At 44.4% G+C, this 21,752-nt stretch overlaps 1 protein-coding gene and 1 long non-coding RNA gene across 2 annotated transcripts in view; both read left to right on the forward strand.

The window, feature by feature from the left end:
* The first annotated feature begins 4,926 nt into the window (after positions 1-4,926).
* Positions 4,927-5,391, forward strand: LOC131590186 (uncharacterized). Its single transcript, XR_009280010.1, has 3 exons — positions 4,927-5,015; positions 5,088-5,153; positions 5,287-5,391. It is a non-coding gene; the product is annotated as an uncharacterized LOC131590186 (long non-coding RNA).
* A 1,126-nt stretch (positions 5,392-6,517) lies between these two features.
* LIPE (lipase E, hormone sensitive type) overlaps positions 6,518-21,752 on the forward strand; it is a 35,200-nt gene continuing 19,965 nt past the window's right edge. The window contains exons 1-4 of the mRNA XM_058860032.1: positions 6,518-7,108; positions 11,042-11,132; positions 14,039-14,184; positions 19,802-19,987. Of these exons, the coding sequence (XP_058716015.1) occupies positions 6,554-7,108; positions 11,042-11,132; positions 14,039-14,184; positions 19,802-19,987 (978 nt within the window). The 5' untranslated portion in view covers positions 6,518-6,553. The remainder of the gene's footprint in view (positions 7,109-11,041; positions 11,133-14,038; positions 14,185-19,801; positions 19,988-21,752) is intronic.

Raw genomic sequence — 21,752 nt, forward strand, 5'->3', positions numbered from 1 at the left:
TTTGATTAAATTGTGGCTTGAAAAGTGGAAATTTTGATTAAAAAGGTGAAAATTTTGATTAAAAACTCGAATTTTAATTGAATTGTGGCTTAAAAAATCGAAATTTTGATTAAAAAGGTGAATTTTTTGATTAAAAAGTGGAAATTTTGATTAAAAAGGTGAATTTTTTGATTAAAAAGTCGAAATTTTAATTGAATTTTAATTGAAAAGTCGAAATTTTAATTAAAAAGGTGAAATTTTTGCTTAAAAAGTTGAAATTTTAATTGAATTGTTGCTTAAAGATTGGAAATTTTAAATAAAAAGGTGAAATTTTTCATTAAAAAGTCGAATTTTTAATTAAAAAGGGGAAATTTTTCATTAAAAATGGGAAATTTTTGCTTAAAAAGTCGAAATTTTGATTAAATTGTGGCTTGAAAAGTCGAATTTTTGATTAAAAAGGGGAAAATTTTAATTAAAAAGTGGAAATTTTGATTAAAAAGGGGAAATTGTTGCTCAAAAAGTCAAAATTTTAATTAAAAATAGGAAATTTTTGCTTGAAAAGTCAAAATTTTGGGACAATTTTTGGTCATTTTTTGTAATTTTGGGACATTTTGGGTCATTTTTGGTGACTTTTGGTCACTTTGGGTCATTTTTGGGTCATTTTGGGACAATTTTTGGTCATTTTGGGGACATTTTTGGTCATTTTTTGTAATTTCGGGTCATTTTGGGTCATTTTTGGTCACTTTGGGTCATTTTTGGGTCATTTTGGACAATTTTGGGTCATTTTGGGTCAATTTTGGGTCAATTTTGGGTCATTTTTGGGACATTTTGGGTCCTTTTGGGTCATTTTGGGACATTTTGGGACAATTTGGGTCATTTTTTGTAATTTTGGGTCATTCTGAGTAATTTTTGGTCACTTTGGGTCATTTTTGGTCATTTTTTGTAATTTTGGGTCATTTTTGGTCATTTTGGGACATTTTGGGTCATTTTGGGTCACTTTTTGGGTCATTTTGGGATAATTTTGGTCTTTTTGGGTCATTTCGGTCATTTTGGGTCAATTTTGGGTCAATTTTGGGACATTTTGGGTCATTTTGGGACATTTTGGGTCATTTTTGGGTGATTTTGGGTCATTTTGAGGTAATTTTGGGGGAATTTTTGGACAATTTTTGGCAAATTTTGGGACAATTTTGGGTCATTTTGGGTCTATTTTGGGGACATTTTGGGTCATTTTTTGACAATTTTGGGTCATTTTGGGTCATTTTGGGACAATTTGGGTCAATGTCGGGTCAATTTTGGGTCAATTTTGGGTCATTTTTTGGTCATTTTTGATGATTTTTAGGTCATTTTGGACAATTTTGGGACATTTTTGGGTCTTTTTGGTCATTTTGGGTCATTTTTTTGGTCATTTTGGGTCATTTTTGGACAATTTTTGGTCATTTTGGTCATTTTTGGGTCAATTTTGGGACATTTTGGGGCCAATTTTTGGTCGCTCCGGGCCGGTTTTTAGGGGTCATTTTTAGGTGGTTTTGGGTCGATTTTCGTGAGCTTTTGTCGCCTCGGGAATTCCGGAGCAGTTTTGGGGTAATTTTAGATAATTTTGGGTCAATTTTTGGGTTTATTTTTAACAATTTTGGGACATTTTGAGCTCGATTTTGAAGCCTTTTAGGCCGCGGTGCTCACGTGATCAGCGCTCCCGTTGCCATGGCGACGCGCCCTCGGTTCTCGCAGCGGATTGGTCGGTTTGGCGTCACGTGATAGCGAAAAGCCGCGCTCCCATTGGTGGGATGAGGTCACGCGGTCGGGAGAGGGCGGCGCTGATTGGTCGGTGCTGGGTCACGTGTGCGGAAACGGCGGGAGAGCCGCAGGTGGGAGCGCCTGAGGGGGGGGGAGGGGAGAGACCCCAGGGTGGGGGAGGGGAGGGGAAAAAAAAGGGAAAAATTGACCCAAAATGCCCCAAAATTGCTCGAATTGACAAAAAATCACCGCGAAATTGGCTTAAACACCACAAAAATCCATAAAATTGCCGAAAATCGCCTCAAAATCGCTTCAAAACTCCCCAAAATTCCCCAAAATTCCACAAAATCGCCCCAAAATTCCACAAAATTGCCCCAAAATCGCCTCAAAATCGCCTCAAAATTCCTCAAAATTCCCTAAATTCCATCAAATCCCCCAAAATTCCCCAAAATCCCCCCAAACTCTCCCTAAAATCCCCAAAATTCTCAAAAATTTCCCCAAAATCCCCCCAAAATCCCCCCCAAATTCCCAAAATTCCCCAAAAATCCCCAAAATTCCCCAAAAATCCCAAAAAATCCCCCAAAATCCCCAAATTCCCTCAAATCCCCCCAAATCCCCCCAAAATTCCCCAAAATTCCCTAAAATCCACCCAAAATTCCCCAAATTCCCCCAAATCCCCCCAAAAATTCCCCAAAATCCCCCCAAAATCCCCCCAAATTTCCCCAAATCCCAAAAAAATTCCCAAAACATCCCCAAAAATTCCCAAAAATCCCAAAAATCCCCCCAAAATCCCCCCAAAAATCCCCCAAATCCTCCCAAAATTCCCCCAAAAATTTCCCAAAATCCCCAAAAAATTCCCAAAATCCCCCTCAAAATTCCCAAAAAATCCCCCAAAAATTCCCCCAAAAAATCCCAAAAATCCCCCCAAAAATCCCCCAAATCCCCAAAAAATCCCCAAAAAATCCCCAAAATTCCCAAAAAAATCCCCCCAAAAATCCCCAAAAATCCCCAAAAATCCCAAAAAATCCCCAAAAATGCCAAAAAAAATTCCAAAAATCCCCAAAATCCCCCAAAATTCCCCAAAAATCCCCAAAAATTCCCAAAATCCCCCCAAAAAATCCGAAAAAAAATCCCAAAAATCCCCAAAAAATCCCCAAAAAATTCCCCAAAAATCCCAAAAATCCCCAAAAATCCCCCAAAATTCCAAAAAATCCCCCAAAAATTCCCCCCAAAAATTCCCAAAAAATCCCCAAAATCCCCCAAAAATCCCCCCAAAAATCCCAAAAAATCCCCAAAAAATTCCCAAAAAATCCCCCCAAAAATTCCCAAAAATCCCCCAAAATCCCCCAAAAATCCCAAAAATTACCAAAAAATCCCCAAAAATCCCCAAAAAATTCCCAAAAAATCCCCAAAAAATCCCAAAAAATCCCAAAAAAATTCCCAAAAAATCCCCAAAAATCCCCAAAAACCCCCCAAAAATCCCCCCAAAAATTCCCAAAAAATCCCAAAAAATTCCCAAAAAATCCCCAAAAATCCCCAAAAATTCCCAAATTTCCCCTCCCCCCCCTCCCAAATTCCAGCCGGGATCGGGGGGGGGTGGGGGAGGGGCAGGGGGGGTGGGGGAGGGGCGGGAATTTTTTTTGGGAAGGTCCCGGGAGGGATTTTTGAAACCCAAAAATTGGGAAAGAGAAGCGGAAAAATTTCGGGAATTTTTGGGACAGAGGGAACGGGGGGGGGGGGGAGGGGAGGGGGGGGGGAGGGGAGGGGGACAAAGGGAAACGGGAGAGGGGGAGGGGAAAATCGGGAATTTGGGGATTTTGGGGAATTTTGGGGGGATTTGGGGGATTTTTGGGAATTTTGGGGAATTTTTGGGAATTTTTTGGGAATTTTGGGGGAATTTTTGGGGAATTTTGGGGGACTTTGGGGAATTTTGGGGATTTTTTTGGAATTTTTGGGGGGATTTTTTGGGAATTTGGGGGGCATTTTTGGGGGGATTTTTTTGGAATTTTTGGGGATTTTTTGGGAATTTTGGGGGGATTTTGGGGGAATTTGGGGGATTTTTGGGAAATATGGGGGGGATTTGAGGGGGAATTTTTGGGAATATTTGGGGATTTTTTGGGGATTTTTTTGGGAATTTTTGGGGGATTTTTGGGGGATTTTGGGGAATTTTTGGGAATTTGGGGGGGATTTGGGGGGATTTTGGGATTTTTTGGACATTTTTGGGGATTTTTTGGGATTTTTTGGGGAATTTTGTGGGGATTTGGGGAATTTTTGGGAATTTTGGGGGGATTTTGGGAATTTTGGGGATTTTTTGGGAATTTGGGGGGATTTGGGGGGATTTTTGGGATTTTTTGGGAATTTTGGGGGATTTTGGGGAATTTTGGGGGGATTTTAGGGGAATTTTGGGGGATTTTGGGGAATTTTGGGGAATTTTGGGGGATTTTGGGGAATTTTGGGGAATTTGGGTCGGATTTGGGGAATTTGGGGGGGGATTTTAGGGAATTTTGGGGAATTTTGGGGGGATTTTGGGTGATTTTGGGAAATTTTGGGAATTTTGGGGGGATTTTTTGGGAGTTTTGGGGGGGATTTGGGGATTTTTGGGAATTTGGGAGGGGTTGGGGGAATTTTGGGGGGATTTTGCTGGAATTTTGGGGGATTTTGGGGAATTTTGGGTGGATTTTGGGGGGATTTTGGGAATTTTGGGAATTTTGGGAATTTGGGGGAATTTTGGGGGATTTCAGGGAATTTTTGGGAATTTTGGGGATTTTTTGGGAATTTGGGGGATTTTTGGGAATTTTGGGAATTTTTGGGTGGAATTTGGGGGGATTTGGGGGATTTTTTGTGAATTTTGGGGGATTTTGGGTGGAATTTGGGTGGAATTTTCGGGAATTTTGGGAATTTTTGGGGAGATTTCCCCTGGATTTGGGAATCCGCCCCTCCCCCACCCCCGGGGGTTGCTCAAGGTGGGGGGAGGGGCCCGGCCCCGCCCCTCCCCCTCCCCCCCGCCCCTCCCCCCCCCCGGGATCGGCCAGGAGGGACCGGGAGGAACCGGAGCTCCCAGTTCAGACCAGTTCAGACCAGTTTGGACCAGTTTGGACCTCCCAGGACCCCCCCCCGGAGCCTCCCAGTTCATCCCAGTTCATCCCAGTTCATCCCAGTTCAGACCAGTTCGGACCAGTGACCTCCAGGAGACCTCCAGGGGACATCCAGGACCATCCCAGTTCGGACCAGTTCAGACCAGTTTGGACCAGTTTGGACCAGTGACCTCCAGGGGACCTCCAGGACCGTCCCAGTTCATCCCAGTTTGGACCAGTTCGGACCAGTTCGGACCAGTAACCTCCAGGACCATCCCAGTTCATCCCAGTTTGGACCAGTTTCGGACCAGTTTGGACCAGTTTGGACCTCCCAGGACCCCCCCCGGAGCCTCCCAGTTCATCCCAGTTCATCCCGGTTCATCCCAGTTCGGACCAGTGACCTCCAGGGGATCTCCAGGACCGTCCCAGTTTGGACCAGTTCGGACCAGTTTGGACCAGTTTGGACCAGTTTAGACCAGTTCGGACCAGTGACCTCCAGGACCATCCCAGTTCATCCCAGTTCATCCCAGTTCGGACCAGTTCGGACCAGTTTGGACCAGTTTGGACCAGTGACCTCCAGGGGACATCCAGGACCATCCCAGTTTGGACCAGTTTGGACCAGTTTGGACCTCCCAGGACCCCCCCCGGAGCCTCCCAGTTCATCCCAGTTTGGACCAGTTTGGACCAGTTTGGACCAGTTTGGACCAGTGACCTCCAGGGGACCTCCAGGACCATCCCAGTTCATCCCAGTTTGGACCAGTTTGGACCAGTGACCTCCGAGGACCATCCCAGTTTGGACCAGTTTGGACCAGTGACTTCCAGGGGACCTCCAGGACCGTCCCAGTTTATCCCAGTTCGGACCAGTTTGGACCAGTGGACATTGAAGACCCTCCCAGTTCATCCCAGTGGACATTGAGGATCATCCCAGTTTGTCCCAGTCCCCTCCCAGTTTATCCCAGTCCTCTCCCAGTCCCTCCCAGTCCCTCCCAGTTTATCCCAATCCCCTCCCAGTCCATCCCAGTCCCTCCCAGTTTATCCCAATCCCCTCCCAGTTCCCCCAAATCCCCTCCCAATCCTCTCCCAGTCCCTCCCAGTCCATCCCAGTTTATCCAAATCCCCTCCCAGTTCCTTCCAGTTCCCTCCCAATCCCCTCCCAGTCCCTCCCAGTCCCTCCCAGTTTATCCCAATCCCCTCCCAATCTCCTCTCAGTCCCTCCTAGTCCCTCCCAGTCCCCTCCCAGTCCATCCCAGTTTATCCCAGTCCATCCCAGTTTATCTAAATCCCCTCCCAGTTTGTCCCAGTCCCTCCCAGTCCATCCCAGTCCCTCCCAGTCCCTCCCAGTCCATCCCAGTCCCTCCCAATCCCCTCCCAGTTCCTCCCAGTTTATCCCAATCCCCTCCCAGTCCCTCCCAGTTTATCCCAGTCCATTCCAGTCCCTCCCAGTTCATCCCAGTCCATCCCAGTCCCTCCCAGTCCCTCCCAGTTCCATCCCAGTCCCTCCCAGTCCCTCCCAGTCCCTCCCAGTCCCTCCCAGTCCATCCCAGTTTATCCCAATCCCTTTCCAGTCCCTCCCAGTCCCTCCCAATCCCCTCCCAGTTCATCCCAGTCCATCCCAGTCCCTCCCAGTCCCTCCCAGTCCCTCCCAATCCCCTCCCAGTCCATCCCAGTTTATCCCAATCTCCTCCCAGTCCCTCCCAGTTTATCTAAATCCCCTCCCAGTCCCTCCCAGTCCCTCCCAGTCCCTCCCAGTCCCCCCCACTCCCACCATGGACCTCCTCCAACCCCTCCAGCGCCTCGCCCGCGACAACCTCGCCTTCTTCTCCCCTTCGCGCTCCTCCTCATCCTCCTCGCGCCGCTTGGCCGCCGCGTCGTCCTCCCTCCTCCACCACAGCCGCCATCTTGGCCCCGCCCTCTCCCACCTCCACCAATTGGCTCCCACCTTCGACCTGGACCCGGCCACGCCCGGCAACGGCTACCGGAGTCTTCTTCACGTGGTCCAGGTGTGCCTGGAACGCGCCGTGGAGCGAAGCCGCGCCGTGGCCGCCCAACGCCGCGGCCTCTTCTTCCGCGCCGCCGCCAACGCCGCCGAGTTGGAAGCGTTGGCGGCGGCCTTGGCGCAGCTCAGGGCGTTGTTGGTGTTGGCGGCCAAGATGGCGGAGGTGGCCAAGCCCGGGGTGTTGTTTCCGGATGCTGAGGAGGAAGAGGAGGATGAGGAGGAGGATGAAGAGGAGGATGAGGAAGGTGGGATCAGCGAGGTGGTGTTGAGGGAGTACAGCACGATGAGTAACGGGTGTTTCTACGGGAGGTGTCTGGGCTTTCAGGTGAGGAGGAGGAGGAGGGTTCTGGAAGGTTCTGAGGGGGGTGGGGTGGGGTTTGGGTGGGGTTGGGTGGGGCTGGGTGGGGTTGGGTGGGGTTGGGTTGACCACTGGTCTTGGTCATTGGGTTGGTCTTCACCACTGGGTTGGTGTTGACCATTGGGTTGGTCTTCACCATTGATTGGTCTTCACCATTGGGTTGATCTTCACCATTGGGTTGATCTTCACCATTGGGTTGATCTTCACCATTGGGTTGGTCTTCATTGACCATTGGGTTGGTCTTCATCATTGGGTTGGTCTTGGTCATTGGGTTGGTCTTGGCCATTGGCTGGTCTTGACCATTGGGTTGGTCTTCACCATTGGGTTGGTCTTCATTGACCATTGGGTTGGTGTTGACCATTGGGTTGGTCTTGGCTTGACCATTGGGTTGATCTTCACCATTGGGTTGGTCTTGGCTTGACCATTGGGTTGGTGTTGGTCATTGGGTTGGTGTTGACCATTGGTCTTCACCATTGGGTTGGTGTTGGTGTTCACCACTGGGTTGGTGTTGGTGTTCACCATTGGGTTGGTGTTGACCATTGGGTTGGTCTTCATTGACCATTGGGTTGGTCTTCACCATTGGGTTGGTGTTCACCATTGGGTTGGTCTTGGCTTGACCATTGATAGGTCTTCACCATTGGATTCACCATTGGGTTGATCTTCACCATTGGGTTCACCATTGGTCTTCACCGTTGGGTTGGTCTTGGTCATTGGGTTGGTCTTGACCACTGGGTTGGTCTTGGCCATTGATTGGTCTTCACCATTGGGTTAGTCTTGGCTTGGCCATTGGGTTGGTGTTGACCATTGGTCTTCACCATCGGGTTGGTCTTCAACACTGGGTTGGTCTTCACCATGGGTTGGTCTTCACCATTGGGTTGGTCTTGGTCTTCACCATGGGGTTGGTGTTGACCATTGATTGGTCTTCATCATTGGGTTGGTGTTGACCATTGGGTTGGTGTTCACCATTGGGTTGGTGTTGGTGTTCACCATTGGGTTGGTCTTGGCTTGACCATTGATTGGTCTTCACCGTTGGGTTGGTGTTGACCATTGGGTTGATGTTCACCACTGGGTTGGTCTTGGCTTGACCACTGGGTTGGTGTTGACCATTGGGTTGGTGTTCACCATTGGGTTGGTGTTCACCATTGGGTTGGTCTTGGTTTGACCATTGGGTTGGTGTTGACCATTGGTCTTCACCATTGGGTTGGTCTTGGCTTGGTCATTGGGTTGATCTTCATCGTTGGGTTGGTGTTGACCATTGGGTTGGTCTTCATTGACCATGGGGTTGATGTTCACCATTGGGTTGGTCTTCACCATTGGGTTGGTGTTGGTTTTCACCATTGGGTTGGTGTTCACCATTGGGTTGTTGTTGGTTTGACCACCACTGACCACCACTGACCCCTGATGACCACCACTGACCAACACTGACCACCACTGACCACCAGTGACCACCACTGACCTCTGATGACCACCAGTGACCACCAGTGACCACCACTGACCCCTGATGACCACCGGTGACCACCAGTGACCTCTGGTGACCACAAGTGACCACCACTGACCTCTGGTGACCACCGGTGACCACCACTGACCACCAGTGACCACCACTGACCTCTGGTGACCACCAGTGACCACCAGTGACCACCAGTGACCACCACTGACCTCTGGTGACCACCAGTGGCCACCAGTGACCACCAGTGACCACCAGTGACCACCACTGACCCCTGATGACCACCAGTGACCACCACTGACCTCTGATGACCACCACTGACCACCACTGACCCCTGATGACCACCAGTGACCACCAATGACCACCAGTGACCTCTGATGACCACAAGTGACCACCAGTGACCACCACTGACCCCTGATGACCACAAGTGACCACCAGTGACCACCACTGACCACCAGTGACCACCACTGACCTCTGGTGACCACCACTGACCCCTGATGACCACCAGTGACCACCAGTGACCTCTGATGACCACCAATGACCACCACTGACCTCTGGTGACCACCACTGACCTCTGGTGACCTCTGGTGACCACCAGTGACCACTGGTGACCACCAGTGACCACCAGTGACCACCAGTGACCCCTGATGACCACCAATGACCACCACTGACCTCTGGTGACCACCAGTGACCACCAGTGACCACCACTGAGCCCTGATGACCACAAGTGACCACCAGTGACCACCACTGACCTCTGGTGACCACCACTGACCTCTGGTGACCACCAGTGACCACCACTGACCTCTGGTGACCACCACTGACCTCTGGTGACCACCAGTGACCACCAGTGACCTCTGATGACCACCAGTGACCACCAGTGACCACCAGTGACCACCACTGACCCCTGATGACCACAAGTGACCACCAGTGACCACCAATGACCACCACTGACCTCTGGTGACCACCAGTGACCTCTGATGACCACCACTGACCTCTGGTGACCACCACTGACCCCTGATGACCACCACTGACCACCACTGACCCCTGATGACCACCAGTGACCACCACTGACCTCTGGTGACCACCACTGACCTCTGGTGACCACCAGTGACCCCTGATGACCACCACTGACCTCTGATGACCACCACTGACCCCTGGTGACCACAAGTGACCACCACTGACCACCACTGACCACCAGTGACCCCTGATGACCACCACTGACCTCTGATGACCACCACTGACCCCTGGTGACCACAAGTGACCACCACTGACCACCACTGACCACCAGTGACCCCTGATGACCACCAGTGACCACCAATGACCACCACTGAACCCTGATGACCACCAGTGACCACCACTGACCACCACTGACCTCTGATGACCACAAGTGACCACCAGTGACCACCACTGACCTCTGATGACCACAAGTGACCACCAGTGACCACCACTGACCACAAGTGACCACCACTGACCCCTGATGACCACCAGTGACCACCGGTGACCTCTGGTGACCACAAGTGACCACCGGTGACCACCACTGACCCCTGATGACCACCAGTGACCACCACTGACCTCTGATGACCACCACTGACCACCACTGACCCCTGATGACCACCAGTGACCACCAATGACCACCAGTGACCTCTGATGACCACAAGTGACCACCAGTGACCACCACTGACCCCTGATGACCACAAGTGACCACCAGTGACCACCACTGACCACCAGTGACCACCACTGACCTCTGGTGACCACCACTGACCCCTGATGACCACAAGTGACCACCAGTGACCTCTGATGACCACCAATGACCACCACTGACCTCTGGTGACCACCACTGACCTCTGGTGACCTCTGGTGACCACCAGTGACCACTGGTGACCACCAGTGACCACCAGTGACCACCAGTGACCCCTGATGACCACCAATGACCACCACTGACCTCTGGTGACCACCAGTGACCACCAGTGACCACCAGTGACCTCTGATGACCACCAGTGACCACCAGTGACCACCACTGGCCACCAGTGACCACCACTGACCTCTGATGACCACCAGTGACCACCAGTGACCACCAGTGACCACCACTGGCCACCACTGACCACCAGTGGCCACCAGTGACCACCACTGACCACCACTGACCTCTGGTGACCCCTGATGACCACCAGTGACCACAAGTGACCACCACTGACCTCTGGTGACCACCAGTGGCCACCAGTGACCACAAGTGACCACCACTGACCACCACTGACCTCTGGTGACCACCAGTGACCACCAGTGACCACCAGTGACCACCACTGACCTCTGATGACCACCAGTGATCTCTGGTGACCACCAGTGACCACAAGTGACCACCAATGACCACCACTGACCTCTGATGACCACCAGTGACCACCAGTGACCACCACTGGCCACCAGTGACCACCAGTGACCGTTCTGCCCCCGTTTCTCCTCAGTTCGTTCCGTCTCTCCGGCCGTTCCTCCAGACTTTGGCCATCGGCCTCGTTTCCTTCGGAGAAAATTACCGGAACCGCGACCCCGGCATCGGTGAGCGCCGGAAATTCCGGGAATTCCGGGAATTTTGGGAATTTTGGGAATTTTGGGTGGAATTTGTGGGATTTTGGGAAATTTTGGATGATTTTGGGTGAATTTTGGGTGAATTTTGGGGGATTTTCGGGGATTTTGGGTGGATTTTTGGGGAGGAATCACCGGAACCGCGACCCCGGCATCGGTGAGCGCCGGGAATTCTGGGAATTCCGGGAATTTTGGGAATTTTGGGTGGAATTTGGGGGATTTTGGGAAATTCTGGATGATTTTGGGTGATTTTGGGTGGAATTTGGGAAATTTTGGGTGGAATTTGGGGTTTTTTTGGGGAGGAATCACCGGAACCGCGACCCCGGCATCGGTGAGCGCCGGGAATTCCGGGAATTCCGGGAATTCCGGGAATTTTGGGTGGATTTTGTGGGATTTTGGGAAATTTTGGGAAATTTTGGGTGGATTTTTGAGGATTTTGGGTGGAATTTGGGGTTTTTTGGGGAGGAATCACCGGAACCGCGACCCCGGCATCGGTGAGCGCCGGGAATTCCGGGAATTCCGGGAATTCCGGGAATTTTGGGAATTTTGGGTGGAATTTGGGGGATTTTGGGAAATTTTGGATGATTTTGGGTGGAATTTTGAGGATTTTGGGTGGAATTTGGGGTTTTTTTGGGGAGGAATCACCGGAACCGCGACCCCGGCATCGGTGAGCGCCGGCAATTCCGGAAAATTCCGGGAATTCCAGAATTTTGGGAATTTTGGGTGGAATTTGGGGGATTTTGGGAAATTTTGGGAAATTTTGGATGATTTTGGGTGAAATTTGGTGGATTTTGAGGATTTTGGGTGGAATTTGGTGGATTTTGGGGAGGAATCACCGGAACCGCGACCCCGGCATCGGTGAGCGCCGGCAATTCCGGGAATTCCGGGAATTTTGGGAATTTTGGGCGGAATTTGTGGGATTTTGGGAAATTTTGGGTGAATTTTGGTGGATTTTGGGAAATTTTGGGTGAATTTTGGTGGATTTTGGGAGGTTCTTGGGTTTTTTTTTGGGGAGGAATCACCGGAACCGCGACCCCGGCATCGGTGAGCGCCGGCAATTCCGTGAATTTTGGGAATTTTGGGAATTTTGGGTGGAATTTGTGGGATTTTGGGAAATTTTGGTGATTTTGGGTGAATTTGGTGGATTTTGGGGGATTTTGGGGGATTTTGGGTGGATTTTGGGGAGGAATCACCGGAACCGCGACCCCGGCATCGGTGAGCGCCGGGAATTCCGGGAATTCCGGGAATTTTGGGGGATTTTGGGAATTTTGGGTGGAATTTGGTGGATTTTGGGAAATTTTGGGAAATTTTGGGAATTTTTGGATGATTTTGGGTGGAATTTGGGGGATTTTGGGGAGGAATCACCGGAACCGCGACCCCGGCATCGGTGAGCACCGGGAATTCCGGGAATTTTGGGAATTTTGGGTGGAATTTGGGGGATTTTGGGAAATTTTGAGGGATTTTGGGTGGATTTTGGGAAATTTTGGGTGGATTTGGGGGGATTTTGGGAGGTTCTTGGTGGATTTTGGGGAGGAATCACCGGAACCGCGACCCCGGCATCGGTGAGCGCCGGCAATTCCGGGAATTTTGGGAATTTTGGGAATTTTGGGAATTTTGGGTGGAATTTGTGGGATTTTGGGAAATTTTGAGGGATTTTGGGTGGAATTTGGGGGATTTTGGGTTGATTTTGGTGGATTTTTGGGGAGGAATCACCAGAACCGCGACCCCGGCATCGGTGAGCGCCGGGAATTCCGGGAATTCCGGGAATTTGGGGAATTTTGGGAATTTTGGGTGGAATTTTGGGGATTTTGGGGGATTTTGGGTGGATTTTGGGTGGAATTTGGGTGGAATTTGTGGGATTTTGGGAAATTTTGAGGGATTTTGGGGTGAAATTTGGTGGATTTTGGAGGATTTTGGGTGGAATTTGGTGGATTTTGGGGAGGAATCACCGGAACCGCGACCCCGGCATCGGTGAGCGCCGGGAATTCCGGGAATTCCGGGAATTTTGGGAATTTTGGGAATTTTGGGTGGAATTTGTGGGATTTTGGGAAATTTTGAGGGATTTTGGGTGGATTTTGGGTGATTTTGGGTGGATTTGGGGCGTTTTGGGTGGATTTGGGTGGATTTTGGGTGGATTTTGGGGAATTTTGTGTAAATTTGGGGGATTTTGGGAAATTTTGAGGGATTTTGGGTGGATTTTGAGGGATTTTGGGTGGATTTTGGGGGATTTTGGGTGGATTTGGGGCATTTTGGGTGGATTTGGGGGGATTTTGGGTGGATTTGGGTGATTTTGGGTGATTTTAGGAAATTTTGGGGGGATTTTGGGGGATTTTTGGGGGATTTTAGGTGGATTTTGGGAAATTTTGGGGGATTTTGGGTGGATTTGGGTGGATTTGGGTGAATTTTTGTTTAATTTTGGTGTTTTGGAGGTTCCAGGGTTGGATTTTGGGACAATTTTGGGATTTTTGGGGTTCCCGAGGCTGATTTTGGGGTGATTTTTGGTGTTTTTGGGGTTCCCAGGGCGGATTTTGGGATTTTTGGGGTTCCCGAGGCTGATTTTGGGGTGATTTTTGGTGTTTTTGGGGTTCCCAGGGTGGATTTTGTGATTTTTGGGGTTCCCGAGGCTGATTTTGGGGTGATTTTTGGTGTTTTTGCCGTTTCTGGGGCCGATTTTGGGATTTTTGGGGTTCCCGAGGCTGATTTTGGGGTGATTTTTGGTGTTTTTGGGGTTCCTGGGGCAGATTTTGGGATTTTTGGGGTTCCCGAGGCTGATTTTGGGGTGATTTTTGGTGTTTTTGCCATTTCTGGGGCCGATTTTGGGATTTTTGGGGTTCCCGAGGCTGATTTTGGGGTGATTTTTGCTGTTTTTGGGGTCTCAGGAGTGGCTGCGGGGTCGCTGTTCACGAGCGGGAAATTCGCGCTGGACCCGGAGCTGCGCGGGGCCGAATTCGAGCGCCTGACCCAAAATCTGGACGTGCATTTTTGGAAAAGCTTCTGGAACCTCACGGAAACCGAGCTGCTGGCGGTAAAAACCCCCCAAAAAACCCCAAAATCCTAAAAATTTCACCCGAAGACCCCTAAAAACCAAAAAATCTCACCTAAAAACCCCCCAAAACGCCCAAAATCCCAAAAATCCCACCTGAAAATACCCCCAAAATCCAAAAATTTCACCTGAAAATCCCCAAAATCCCAAAAATCTCATCCGGAAAATTCCCAAAAATCACAAGAAACCCAAAAATTTTACCTGAAAATCCAAAAAAATCCCAAAAATTTCACCTGAAAATCCCAAAAAATCCTAAAAAAACCAAAAATTCCACCTGAAAAGCAAAAAAACCAAAAAAAAACCCAAAATCCCAAAAATTTCACCTGAAAATTCCCCAAAAAACCCCAAAATCCCAAAAATCTCATCTGAAAATTCCCAAAAATCCCAAAAAACCCAAAAATTTTACCTGAAAATCCAAAAAAATCCCCCAAATGGGAAAATGTTTTGTTTTGTTTTGTTTTTTTTTAATTTTTGGGGAATTTTTTGGGAATTTTTGGTCATTTTTTGGGATTTGGGGATTTCTGGATGGAATTTTTGGGAATTTTTGAGAATTTTTGGGATTTTTGGGTCGGAATTCAGGGATTTTTGGGGATTTTTGGATGGAATTTTTGTGGATTTTTGTGGATTTTTGTGGATTTTGGTCATTTTTGGATGGGATTTTTGGGGATTTTTTGGGATTTTTGGATGGGATTTTTTGGGATTTTTTGGGATTTTTTGGGATTTGGGTTTTCCTGGATGGATTTTTTTGGGGGATTTCGGGGATTTTGGTGAATTTTAGTGTAAATTTAATATATTTTAACCCTTTGCAGTCCGTGGCCTCGCTGACAGCCGTGCAGGTGGGGCTGTGCCGAGCCCTGGGGGGATTTTGGGGTGGGAATTTTGGGATTTTGGGGATTTCTGGATGAAATTTTTGTGAATTTTTGGGGATTTTGGGAATTTTGGGATTTTTTTGGGATTTTGGGGGATTTTTGGGGATTTTTGGGGTAGGAATTCTGGGATTTTTGGTCATTTTGGGGGATTTTTGGTCATTTTTGGATTGGATTTTTTGGGATTTGGGGATTTTGGGATGGAATTTTTGAAGATTTTGGTGAATTTTGGGAATTTTGGGAATTTTTGTGATTTTTTGGGGATTTTTGGGTCGGAATTCAGGGATTTTTGGGGATTTTTGGGGGATTTTTGTGGATTTTTGTGGATTTTGGTCATTTTTGGATGGAATTTTTTGGGATTTTTGTGGATTTGGGGATTTCAGGATGGAATTTTTGGGGATTTTTGGCGATTTTTGGGATTTTGGGGATTTTTGGGTCGGAATTCAGGGATTTTTGGGGATTTTTGGGGGAATTTTTGGGGATTTTTGGGGGAATTTTTGTGGATTTTTGTGGATTTTTGTGGATTTTGGTCATTTTTGGATGGAATTTTTTGGGATTTTTTGGGATTTGGGGATTTCAGGATGGAATTTTTGGGAATTTTTGGGAATTTTTGGGATTTTTGGGATTTTTGGCTCAGAATTCAGGGATTTTTTTTTGATTTTTGGGGATTTTGGGGATTTTTTGGGGGGAATTTTTGTGGATTTTTGTGATTTTTGGGGGATTTTTGTGGATTTTGGTCATTTTTGGATGGAATTTTTTGGGATTTTTGGGGATTTGGGTTTTCCTGGATGGATTTTTTGGGGTATTTCGGGGATTTTGGTGAATTTTAGTGTAAATTTGATATATTTTAACCCTTTGCAGTCCGTGGCCTCGCTGACAGCCGTGCAGGTGGGGCTGTGCCGAGCCCTGGGGGGATTTTGGGGTGGGATTTTTTGGGATTTTGGGATTTTGGGATGGAATTTTTGAAGATTTTGGTGAATTTTGGGAATTTTGGGATTTTTTTGGGATCTTTGGGGATTTTTGGGGATTTTATGGGTAGGAATTCTGGGATTTTTGGTCATTTTGGGGGATTTTTGGTCATTTTTGGATTGGATTTTTTGGGATTTGGGGATTTCAGGATGGAATTTTTGGGGAATTTTTGGGGATTTTTGGGATTTTGGGTAAAAATTCAGGAATTTTTAGGGATTTTTTGGGATTTTTGGGTCGGAATTCAGGAAATTTTGGGGAATTTTTGTGGATTTTTATGGATTTTTGTTGATTTTTGGGATTTTTCTGGATTTTGGTGGATTTTGGTCATTTTTGGATGGAATTTTTTGGGATTTTTTGGTATTTGGGGATTTTGGGATGGAATTTTTTGGGGATTTCGGGGATTTTGGTGAATTTTGAGATAAATTTAATATATTTTAACCCTTTGCAGTCCGTGGCCTCGCTGACAGCCGTTCAGGTGGGGCTGTGCCGAGCCCTGGGGGGATTTTGGGGGTAGAAATTCGCTGATTTTGGGGATTTTGGGGTGGGAATTTTGGGATTTTTGGGAATTTTGGGACGGGAATTTCGGGATTTTGGGAATTTTGGGATAAATCCAGGATATTTTAACCCTTCACAGTCCGTGGCCTCGCTGACAGCCGTGCAGGTGGGGCTGTGCCGAGCCCTGGGGGGATTTTGGGGTGGGATTTTTTGGGATTTGGGGATTTCAGGATGGAAATTTTGTGAATTTTGGGGATTTTTTGGAATTTTTGGGAGTTTTGGGTCGGAATTCAGGGATTTTTGGGGATTTTTTGGGGAATTTTTTGGGATTTTGGGGGATTTTTGTGGATTTTGGTCATTTTGGGTGGAATTTTTTGGGATTTTTTGGGATTTGGGGATTTCTGGATGGAATTTTTTGGGGATTTTGGGAATTTTGGGGTAAAAATTCAGGAATTTTTGGGGAATTTTTGGGGATTTTTGGGTCAGAATTCAGGAAATTTTGGTCATTTTGGGGGGATTTTTGTGGATTTTGGTCATTTTTGGATGGAATTTTTTGGGATTTTTTGGGATTTGGGGATTTCAGGATGGAATTTTTGGGAATTTTTGGGATTTTTTGGGATTTGGGTTTTCCTGGATGGATTTTTTTGGGGATTTTGGGGATTTTGGTGAATTTTGGGATAAATTTAATATATTTTAACCCTTTGCAGTCCGTGGCCTCGCTGACAGCCGTGCAGGTGGGGCTGTGCCGAGCCCTGGGGGGATTTTGGGGTGGGAATTTTTGGGATTTGGGGATTTTGGGATGGAATTTTTGAAGATTTTGGTGAATTTTGGGAATTTTGGGATTTTTTGGGGATTTTTGGGGATTTTTGGGGATTTTATGGGTAGGAATTCTGGGATTTTTGGTCATTTTGGGGGATTTTTGGTCATTTTTGGATGGGATTTTTTGGGATTTGGGGATTTCTGGATGGAATTTTTGGGGAATTTTGGGGATTTTTGGGATTTTGGGGTAAAAATTCAGGAATTTTTGGGGTTTTTGGGGATTTTTGGATTGGAATTCTGGGATTTTTGGGGATTTTTTTTGGGAATTTTTGGGGATTTTTGGGGTTTTTTTGTGGATTTTTGTGGATTTTGGTCATTTTTGGATGGGATTTTTTGGGATTTTTTGGGATTTTTTGGGATTTCAGGATGGAATTTTTGGAATTTTTGGGAATTTTGGGAATTTTTGGGGATTTTTTGGGATTTTTGGGTCGGAATTCAGGGATTCTTGTGGATTTTGGTCATTTTTGGATGGAATTTTTTTGGGATTTTTTGGGATTTTTTGGGATTTCAGGATGGAATTTTTGGGAATTTTTGAGAATTTTTGGGAATTTTTGGGATTTTTGGGTCAGAATTCAGGGATTTTTGGGGATTTTGGGGGGATTTTTGTGGATTTTTTTGGATTTTGGTCATTTTTGGATGGAATTTTTTGGGATTTTTTTGGATTTGGGATTTCAGGATGGAATTTTTGGGGATTTTTGAGAATTTTGGGGAATTTTGGGGATTTTTGGGTCCAATTTCAGGGATTTTTGGGGATTTTTGGATGGAATTTTTGGGGAATTTTTTGTGGATTTTTGGGATTTTTGGGGATTTTTGTTGATTTTTGGGATTTTTCTGGATTTTTGTGGATTTTGGTCATTTTTGGATGGAATTTTTTGGGATTTTTTGGGATTTGGGTTTTCCTGGATGGATTTTTTGGGGGATTTTGGGGATTTTTGTGAATTTTGGGATAAATCCAGGATATTTTAACCCTTTGCAGTCCGTGGCCTCGCTGACAGCCGTGCAGGTGGGGCTGTGCCGAGCCCTGGGGGGATTTTGGGGTGGGAATTTTGGGATTTTTGGGAATTTTGGGATGGAATTTTTGAGGATTTTGGGGAATTTTGGGAATTTTGGGATTTTTTTGGGATTTTTGGGGATTTTTGGGGATTTTATGGGTAGGAATTCTGGGATTTTTGGTCATTTTGGGGGATTTTTGGTCATTTTTGGATGGGATTTTTTGGGATTTGGGGATTTCAGGATGGAATTTTTTCGGATTTTTTTGGGAGTTGGGGATTTTGGGTAAAAATTCAGGAATTTTTGGGGTTTTTGGGGATTTTTGGGTCGGAATTCAGGGATTTTTGGGGAATTTTTGTGGATTTTTGTGGATTTTTGTTGATTTTTGGGATTTTTCTGGATTTTGGTGGATTTTGGTCATTTTTGGATGGAATTTTTTGGGATTTTTTGGGATTTGGGGATTTCAGGATGGAATTTTTGGGAATTTTTGGGAATTTTGGGGATTTTTGGGATTTTTGGGTCGGAATTCAGGGATTTTTGGATGGAATTTTTGGGGAATTTTGGTGGATTTTTGTGGATTTTTGTGGATTTTTGGGGATTTTTGTGGATTTTTGTGGATTTTGGTCATTTCTGGATGGAATTTTTGGGGATTTTTTGGGATTTGGGTTTTCCTGGATGGATTTTTTTGGGGATTTTGGGGATTTTGGTGAATTTTAGTGTAAATTTAATATATTTTAACCCTTCGCAGTCCGTGGCCTCGCTGACAGCCGTTCAGGTGGGGCTGTGCCGAGCCCTGGGGGGATTTTGGGGTGGGATTTTTTGGGATTTGGGGATTTTGGGATGGAATTTTTGAGGATTTTGGTGAATTTTGGGAATTTTGGGATTTTTTTGGGATTTTTGGGGATTTTATGGGTAGGAATTCTGGGATTTTTGGTCATTTTGGGGGATTTTTGGTCATTTTTGGATTGGATTTTTTGGGATTTGGGGATTTCAGGATGGAATTTTTGGGGGATTTTGGGAATTTTTGGGATTTTGGGGTAAAAATTCAGGAATTTTTGGGGATTTTTGGGATTTTTGGGTCGGAATTTTGGGGATTTTTGGGGATTTTTGGGGATTTTTATGGATTTTGGTCATTTTTGGATGGATTTTTTTGGGATTTTTTGGGATTTGGGGATTTCAGGATGGAATTTTTGGGATTTTTTGGGATTTTTTTGGATTTTGGGTTTTCCTGGATGGATTTTTTTGGGGATTTCGGGGATTTTGGTGAATTTTGGGATAAATTTAATATATTTTAACCCTTTGCAGTCCGTGGCCTCGCTGACAGCCGTGCAGGTGGGGCTGTGCCGAGCCCTGGGGGGATTTTGGGGTGGGATTTTTTGGGATTTGGGTATTTTGGGATGGATTTTTTTGGGAATTTCGGGAATTTTGGGATAAATCCAGGATATTTTAACCCTTCGCAGTCCGTGGCCTCGCTGACAGCCGTTCAGGTGGGGCTGTGCCGAGCCCTGGCCGTGCCCCCCGAGCCCCTGGAGATGCCCCTGGCCCGGGACCCCTCCCGAAGCGTCACCGTCAGCCCCCCCCGAGCTCACCTGGGCCCCGCCCCCCTGCACCTGCGGCTGCTCAGCTACCACCTCCGGCAGGGCCAGGTGACTGCTATTAATTATTAATTATTAATTATTAATTATTAATTAATAATTAATAATTATTTACTAATTATTAATTACTATTAATTTTTATTATTGTTGTTATTGTCATTGATATTGTTATTAGTATTGTTATTGTTATTATTGCTCAGCTACCACCTCAGGCAGGGCCAGGTCAGTGGGAAGTATTCATTATTAATTATTTATTAAATATTAATTATTAATTATTTATTATTTATTATTTATTAATTGCTATTTATTATTATTATTATTCTCATTGATATTGTTATTATTATTGTTAGTGTTATTATTGCTCAGCTACCACCTCAGGCAGGGCCAGGTGACTGCTATTAATTATTAATTATTAATTATTCATTATTAATTATTCATTATTCATTACTCATTATTCATTATTCATTATTCATTATTATTGTCATTGGTATTGTTATTATTATTGTTATTATTGCTCAGCTACCACCTCCGGCAGGGCCAGGTGACTGCTATTAAGTATTTATTATTAATTATTAATTATTTATTATTAATTATAAATTATTATTATTATTGTCATTGTCATTGATATTGTTATTATTATTGTTATTGTTATTACTGCTCAGCTACCACCTCAGGCAGGGCCAGGTCTGTGATAATTATTAATTATTAATCATTAATGATGAATTATTTTTTTATTATTATTATTATTATTATTATTATTATTATTATTATTATTATTATTATTATTATTATTATTATTATTATTATTATTTTAATTTTTATTTTTATTATTATCACTATTATTATTACTCTTGGTATTGGTGTTGCTATTGTATTATTATTACTATTTTTATGTTATAAATATTGCATGTATTTTTATATTAAATTATATTATGTTATATGTTACATCACATCACATTATATTATATTATATTATATTCTATTATATTATATTCTATTATATTATATTACATTATATTATATTACATTATATTATATTACATTATATTATATTATACTATACTATATTATATTATATTATACTGTATTATATTATGTTATATTATATTGTATTATATTATATTATATTATATTATATTATATTATATTGTATTATATTATATTATATTATATTATATTATATTATATTATATTATATTATATTATATTATATATTACATTATACTGTATCATATATTACATTATACTATATTATACTATATGTTGTATTATATTATATTGTAGTAAATTACGTTCTATTATATTTTATTGTGTTATATAACATTATATCTATTATGTTGTATTGTATTGTATTGTATATAATGTATTATATTATCATATATAAATTATTTAAAAATTATAAATAAAAATAAGCATGAAACAAATAAAATAATACAAATAACAAAAGCAATAAAAAAACTAAAATATCCAAAATAAATATAAAAATAAAAATAAAAATGGAAGTAAAAATAAAAATAAAAATAAAAATAAAAATAAAAACAAATACAAATAGAAATGAAAGTAAAAATAAAAATAAAAATATAAATAAAAATAAAAATAAAAATAAAAAAAAATACAAATAAAAATGAAAGCAAAAATTAAAATAAAAATAAAAATAAGACTGAAAGTAAAAATAAAAATAAAAATAAAAACAAAAATAAAAATAAAAATGAAAGCAAAAATTAAAATAAAAATAAGAATAAGAATAAGAATAAAAATAAAAATAAAAATAAAAATAAAAATGAAAGTAAAAATAAAAATAAAAATGAAAGTAAAA

The sequence above is a fragment of the Poecile atricapillus genome, chromosome 32 (assembly GCF_030490865.1).
Source record: "Poecile atricapillus isolate bPoeAtr1 chromosome 32, bPoeAtr1.hap1, whole genome shotgun sequence".
Lineage (NCBI taxonomy): Eukaryota > Metazoa > Chordata > Aves > Passeriformes > Paridae > Poecile > Poecile atricapillus.